This window comes from Gossypium hirsutum, chromosome D05, assembly GCF_007990345.1.
Source record: "Gossypium hirsutum isolate 1008001.06 chromosome D05, Gossypium_hirsutum_v2.1, whole genome shotgun sequence".
NCBI classification, from domain to species: domain Eukaryota; kingdom Viridiplantae; phylum Streptophyta; class Magnoliopsida; order Malvales; family Malvaceae; genus Gossypium; species Gossypium hirsutum.
This window is the reverse complement of record NC_053441.1, coordinates 2305278-2312279: the sequence shown is the minus strand read 5'-3', so window position 1 is coordinate 2312279 and position 7002 is coordinate 2305278. Positions and strand designations below refer to the sequence as shown.

The 7002-nt window shown below is 33.0% G+C and overlaps 1 protein-coding gene across 2 annotated transcripts; it reads right to left on the bottom strand.

Annotated features, from left to right (window-relative positions):
- Positions 1-373: 373 nt before the first annotated feature.
- Positions 374-2868, bottom strand: LOC107907196 (auxin-responsive protein IAA27). 2 transcript variants are annotated; one of them, XM_016834460.2, is made up of 5 exons: positions 2016-2868; positions 1404-1642; positions 1059-1200; positions 909-970; positions 374-747 (listed from the first exon to the last, which is right to left on the bottom strand). In XM_016834460.2, the coding sequence occupies exons 1-5, from the start codon at positions 2465-2467 to the stop codon at positions 710-712; spliced, it is 933 nt and encodes a 310-aa protein (XP_016689949.1). In that variant the 5' UTR covers positions 2468-2868; the 3' UTR covers positions 374-709. The 2 variants fall into 2 exon arrangements, with proteins under 2 accessions (XP_016689949.1, XP_016689950.1); XM_016834461.2 differs by having other exon boundaries at positions 374-801; positions 2016-2679.
- Between the last annotated feature and the right edge of the window lie 4134 nt (positions 2869-7002).

Genomic DNA, 7002 nt, shown 5'->3' with positions numbered 1-7002 from the left:
CACCCTTAAATAATTATATTTTCCGATTTTAATGTTTAAGAAATATAACTTTAAAACTTTAAATAATTATTTTTGTCGGTTCAACCTTAATTCAATTTACAACAATTAAGAGAATATTTATCGGTTGTTATTACAACAATTAAGAGGATATAAACAATACATATTCTTTCGATTTAAAGATTTGAACGGATGGTAATAAAAATAGTAGTATAAAAAAAATATTGTTGCGTCTAAGGAAGTCCCACGTGCACCTCCATCTTTTCAATCTTGCTAAACCAATTACCCACGTGCACCTCCATCTTTTCAATCTTGCTAAACCAATTATCATATTTCATGCGATCTTTAGCTTGAATATATAATATGAAAGGAAGAATTATCATAAAAATGCCCTTTATTTTATTGAAAGATGGAGATTATAGACAGTTAGCAAACCATTTAGCCTTAAGCAGAGAGATAATAAAACACATAACCATACAACAACAAATCTATATAAACCTGGAAATTAATGTCTTAAAATACTTTTTTTTTTTATCTTGCCCTACTAACAATAGCAAAGCCTTCAGTCCTTAGAAACATACTTTAGAAGCAAATAGAAGACCCCGATTTTGATAAATAGTCAAAGGCTTTTGACATTCACATATATATATAAATATATATAGTAGCAAACTTCCATCTTCTGCTTTCAGTAGTTACAGTGACATTGAATCGTCTAGGTACGGTTTTTGCACTTCTCCATAGCCCTCGGAGCTGAAAAAACATGTCTCAGTGATTACTTGTTCGGAAGTAAACACTGTCGTGTAACTAAAGGAACAGGGTTTTCGAACATGTCACAAAGATGACCATTTTGCATTTGTAATGAACAGGCAGTCAAAAACTAACAAGAAATGAAAAATCCTACTATAGCATACCTAGGCCGATAGCCTCTGTACTCTTCATGATCCTCAATCTCTTACACCAGTCGGTAAACATCCTGCGAACGGAACCGGGCGCTTAAATAAGTGCTAACTAAAGGATAATGATGTTGAAAATCAACCCAATAATGTTGAAAATTAACTTACTCCCAAGGAACATCGCCCACCAGCATCCAGTCACCGTCCTTATCTTCATAGGTGAGTACATACTCAGAACCGTGCAGGAGATCGATTAACCGGCTCTCAGTCAATCCATCACCGCTAGAAACTCCATGAGAACCACACTGACCTGAACCAGTCAATTACAAAACCACAAATAAACCCTTTTCAAAGGCTATTCTGGCTAGTATGCACACATACCACTTCATTTTAATGCATAGATCATTAACATCACAGGCAGATCCTTTCGGTGTTCACGTGTAACTAAGACAAAATTGTTCATTCTATGTGATCTGCTACTGAAAAACACATCAGATTTTCGAGTAAAATTACCGATTGTGAAGCAACTGAACATCTTTTCGAGTGCCGAGGAGAGATCTTTGTAGCTGCCATAGATTTTGAGATCAACTTTCCTCAGGTATGGAGCACCATCCATACTAACTTTGACATACAGGCATCCTGATCCTAACTTGGCCTCTGCATTACCATCACCGTCATCATTCTTCGGAGGGTGAGCAGCCAACGTATTCTTTCGGAAAGACCGAATTGGTGGCCATCCAACTACCTGTGCCCTGTTAAAAACATCAACCAGAAGATAAAAGACTATATTTCTTGCATTGAAAGCCAAAGAGTAAATAATTTTGTAATTATGAGACCAAAACCAAAGACAACATGGTAGCTACAGAGAAGACAAGTTTAAACACTAACCAACCTGAACAAGTTCAATTTGCACTATCAAAAGTTTCACACTTGTTATAAACATGTAGATCATGGAAGAACAAATTCATCAGAATTTACGTAATTTTTGTGCCTAATTCCACTGCTTATAGCCATAGAAAATGTTGTTATCAAACTTTTTTTTTATTAAATAAACTGAATTAAAGGGTGAAAAAAGGTAAAAAAAATTTAAAAAGAACAAATAAAGGAAGTGAAGCAATAATTTACTTTGAAGCTGGAGCAATATTCCCATTTCCATGGCTACTGGTAGCAGCTACCTGAGGCTTCTTCTCTTGAACCACCGATGGCTTCTGAGCTGCTCCATCTTTCAAAACCGAACCCGAATCCGACCCAGAAAGATCTTTTCCTCCATTATTTTTACCGCCACGTCTAGGAGAAAACAACCCTTCAGTTCCTCCACCACTGCCGCCGGAGAAAACCCAATTACCGCCACCGTCGAGTGCGTCAGAAAAACCTCTTTTTGCCCCTGACACAAAACTCTTCAGTGAAAGCACGTTTTGGTCATGATCCTCCCTCTCCGGTGACTCGGACCCGGGCAAACCGAGTCTCAACTCAGTATCTTTCAAGTGTAAACCATCCTTTTTATCAGAGCTTTTCTCCATTGAAGGGAGCTGCTGCTCTGATAAACCTATGTAATCATGCTCTATGGGCTTAGACATGAAAATGAGAACATGAAGAAGCAAAAGAAGAGATCAACCACCAAACAAAAGCAAAGCAAAAAAAAAGAAAAAAAAAGTGTTCTTTCTTTTTAAGAACCAAACTGAGAAAAATATTGCAACTTTGATGATGAAATAAAGAGAAAGAAGCTCATTTAAGCTTTCGACGTTGGGGTATACTCTCTTTTGTTTCTATATTTTCTGGTTTTATCCACAACCGAATTTAGTGACTAATTACTCCGTACTCATTAAAAAGTAAATACTGATTGCGAGTTTTAAATTACTACTCTCTTTTGTTTCTATTCAAGAGAAATCTCTATTAACTGTCAACACTGTAATAATAATTAATATGATAATAATAATTCGACTTAATTGTACTTTTATAACAGAAAAGACTTTCATTTTTCTTGGTTTTTTTTTAAAGTAAAGTTTTTATATATATATAAAACGGCTATTTTGTGGGGAACCACTTCCGACAAAGTCACGGAAAGTCGTTTTCCCGGCAAACTTTCCGATAAATCTTTTTTTTTTTAATGTAAAAGTTAATAAAAACACGCCGGGTGCACTAACCTACACCGTCTTTCATCTGACGTGTCAATGGATTTAACTAAACTGCGCCTTATTCCAGACAGTGTTTGGACGACACGAGGGAAAACGAAAGAGAAAAAAAAATGCAGGGAATCTCAAAGAAAAGGAAAGGACGAGAGATGTTTGCTTTTGTTGCCTTTTTACTCTTTAAACGGCCAAAACTGCTCACATTTTAAGTTATTATATAAAATAAATATTAAAAACTGGGTTTCGTTTTACATAAAATTTGGCTGATTTCTTGTTTGGATTGCAGGAAAAAGGAAAAAAGGCTGGTAAGTGAAAGGGAAAAACGGCAGTTTGAGGGGGGGTGGGGTGGGGTAGTGAAAGAGAAATGACTCTGTTCAATAATATTTTGTGTTTGTTATGTTCTGTTTTTTGTTTGATTGTCCGTAACTCTTAATTTGGATATAAATTTAAAATTTACAAAAAAATGCAGAAACAAAAAGTTTTATTCTCTAAACATATGTAAAAGAAATAAAATTAAAATTGTTTAAATTAAATAATAATTTCAAGTTTCAAATGATTGATTCGTTGCAATTAAATTAGTCGATAGTTGAATAGTTTATTCGTATAGTGTAGTCCATTGTCGTCTCTTTTTTCTTTTTACAGCAAAAGTCCATTCTTTTCTTCTTTTCTTCTCGTATTGAATTATGATTCTCCAAAGCACTAAGGTGGTATATTGTATTTGTTTTAATTATGTGCTAACCACCATGGATTAACTAAGCATTGTTTAAGTGATTAATAAGGCTGTCGGGAGTTAATTGCCTTAATGGACACGAACAAGCACACAGCCAACCGTGAAATCAATTTTTAATTTCTTTTTTAGTAAATTAGATTAATAACATGAAAAAGAAGTAAGGGTTAAGCTCAATACATAGTACACTTTTGCTTATCAGTTAGCAAACTAGGAAACATGAAAACATCTTCCTGAACATTGATTCCTTTCATTAAAAGTGTGATTTAAAAAATTAAAAGTTAATGACTGGCCTGGCAAAGCATCCTGCACTTATCAGTTAAAGGCGTAAGAATGAGGTTTAAATCAATGTTATACAAATTGAATAACAATGGTAATATCAACTTTAATCTCAAAATTAACATGTTTAGCAAGTTCTAAATCATCTCTATCGATAGGAATGTTATGCTTTATCTGGGTCTCCCAAGAAAATCCATCTGTATTGAGTTTGTAAAAATCTGCAGGTGGGTTCCAGGAGACTGAGGTAAAAGAGGGTAAAAGGGCAATGAATGCCCGTGCTTCGGATTCATTAGTTTTGAAGGTAAATACACCTAACATCATACGCTTAGCATAATTAATATACGTTAAAATTCTAATAGATTTAATATTCATACTAATGACAATTTTCGAAAAGTACAGATTGTTTTATGTTATGGACTCTCTGATATTTTACCTTACTCACTCTTTCTTTATTGGGGGGTTTGGTATTGTTATTTGTATATTGGGCTGTAATTTCTTGAAATTCACCCAATGTCTCAGAATTCGTCAACATCTTAGAACTTGAATTACTCAGACAGCCAAAGATTTTATGACAGTTGAGAAAGATCTTTTGAAAAATAAAATAAAATTTGCCTACTTCGAATCTAGATTTATATTTTGTCTTCGAATCTGTACATGTCTGATTTTTTTATATGTTCATTTTAAGACAAAGTTAAAAAAAAAAACCAAAAAAGAGAGAAAACTACCAATAATTTTTTTAACAAATCTGAAGATGTCATGTCCGAAAGCAATGCAGACCAGAAACACAATAAAGACAAAATTACTTTAGAGCTGCTCAGCAATATCAAACATCAAACGCTTAAAGATGTCTACCTTCACTGTCTAACACTTAACTACATCGTCTAATTAACTATAACTTTATTAAGTAATTAATTAATTACGGAAATGGTAAAAAAGTACAGCTTTGTTACAATTAGACTACAAAATTTTGATAATAATTCGTGTGTTTCCGACCAAAAAATAATAATCATAATAACAAAACTAAAAATTGTTTTTCACTTACTAACATATGTTTATGGTACGGTTTGGAAATATTCTATAATTATTCAAACTTATCTTACCATAACGACGACAAGGAAGAGATAAAAAGATCAAACAGAATCTCTCAACACCGACATCAACATGCCCCACTCGTGTCAGAAAAAAAAAAAGCTCCCATGCCAAAATTCTCTATTTCTTTAGGAATATACCTCAAAATTAAAATATGATACAAAAGAAAAGCTTTATCTGGCCAAGAAAAAAACAGGATCCAATTGTGTATATAAGGATTAGTAGTATCAGTATAGTCCTCAGTCCTTGGCTTGCACTATTTTTTGTTACACGTGGTTAACAAGATAATAATCTTTCCAACTAAATTACATTGATTTGTAAAAATATTACCAAGAGAAAAGCATCTTCTAATATAGTGATGACAGTCATAGTCGAGATCATGACCTTACTGCGACCCTACTCTACTCTAGCCCTGCTAAATTTAGGAATGGGTTATTTTATACATCTTTTAACTCAACCATCGTAGTTCTGTGTTGTGTGTGTGCTTTTTTCTTAGTTGTTATTAAAATAGATATAATAATATTTTTAATTTTTAAAAAAAATCAAACTTAATCAGTAACTATTTAAAAAGCGGTCGAATTATTATTCAATATTGATTTAAACGTTAAAATTTTAAATATAATAGCACAGATAATAATTCATGTATACTTTGAATTTTTAATTTTTTAATATTTTTATAAAATTTTAATTATTTATTTACATATCATATAAAATAAATATCATCATGCCAGAATAAAGTATATATTAATTGTCATATGGGATGTCATATTAAAATTATTAATAATTAATGTTTTAGTTAATGTTTTTGTTAGAGTTGTGTGACTCAAATTCTAAGAGATTACTTGCAAGTCAAGTTAAACAAAAATATATTTTCTTTCTAAAAGATTTAGTATTTATTAGTATAATATATTTAGCATTTATTAGTATGATTTATTTGACTTACTAATTTAGCCTATAAATAGGCTCTTTTACAATCTTAGAAATAACACCCATTAAATTAGAACTCATAACACATTCGGAGAATTTTGTGTTTACGTTTTGAGGGTTCTTTGTTTTTCGGGTTTTCGGGTTTAGTTTTTATCTTCATCTTTTGTACTCTTCATTCTTTTGCCATTATAGTAAAATTATCTTTGCCCGTGGTTTTTTATCCTCTTTGGAGGATTTTTTCACGTTAAATTTGTGTGTTCATCTTCTCAATTTCTTCTGCTATTTTTACTTGTTTGTTGCTTAATCGGGACGATCCTAACAAGTGGTATCAGAGCTAGTTCAATTTTCATATATCAGCCCGTTCAGAGATGGCAGCAACAATGTTTGAAATTGAGAAGTTCGATGGTGAGACAAGTTTTAATTTGTGGCAAGTTCGGATGATGGCAATTCTAGTTCAAAACGGCTTGAAAAAGGTTGTTACAGGGAAAAAGCTTGAGAATCTAAATCAAACAGAATGGGAAGAGCTTGATGAAAAGGCCTTGTCTGCAATCCAGTTGTGCCTCGTGAATACAGTATTGCAGGAGGTATTGATGGAGAAGACCTCATTCGCCTTGTGGAAAAGGTTAGAAACTCTTTATGCGACTAAGTCTCTGGCTAACCGTTTAGTGTTGAAACAACGTCTATTTACGTTTCGCATGAACGAATGTGAGCTTCTTAAAGATCACATCAGTCAATTCATTACTCTTTTAAATGATTTAAAGAACGTTGAGGTTCATATTGACGATGAAGATCAAGTTATGCTATTATTGTGCTCTTTACCCTCTTCATACAAGTCTTTCAGGGAGACCCTGATTTATGGCAGAGACAAACTCTCGTTCGAATATGTGAAGGGTTATTTTTTGAGTAGAGACAAACTCGACAATGAGTTTGGTTTGAATAGCAAAGCAGATAGGCAAGCTTC

Bases quoted from the DNA above. Each gene is read 5' to 3' on its own strand.
- LOC107907196 (XM_016834460.2), bottom strand. From the start codon at position 2,467: ATGTCTAAGCCCATAGAGCATGATTACATAGGTTTATCAGAGCAGCAG. The intron at 1,201-1,403 runs GTAATTTTACTC...TGACTGGTTCAG, and splicing joins GTTCAGTTGCTTCACAATCG to GTCAGTGTGGTTCTCATGGA. The intron at 971-1,058 runs GTAAGTTAATTT...TTCCGTTCGCAG, and splicing joins GTGGGCGATGTTCCTTGGGA to GATGTTTACCGACTGGTGTA.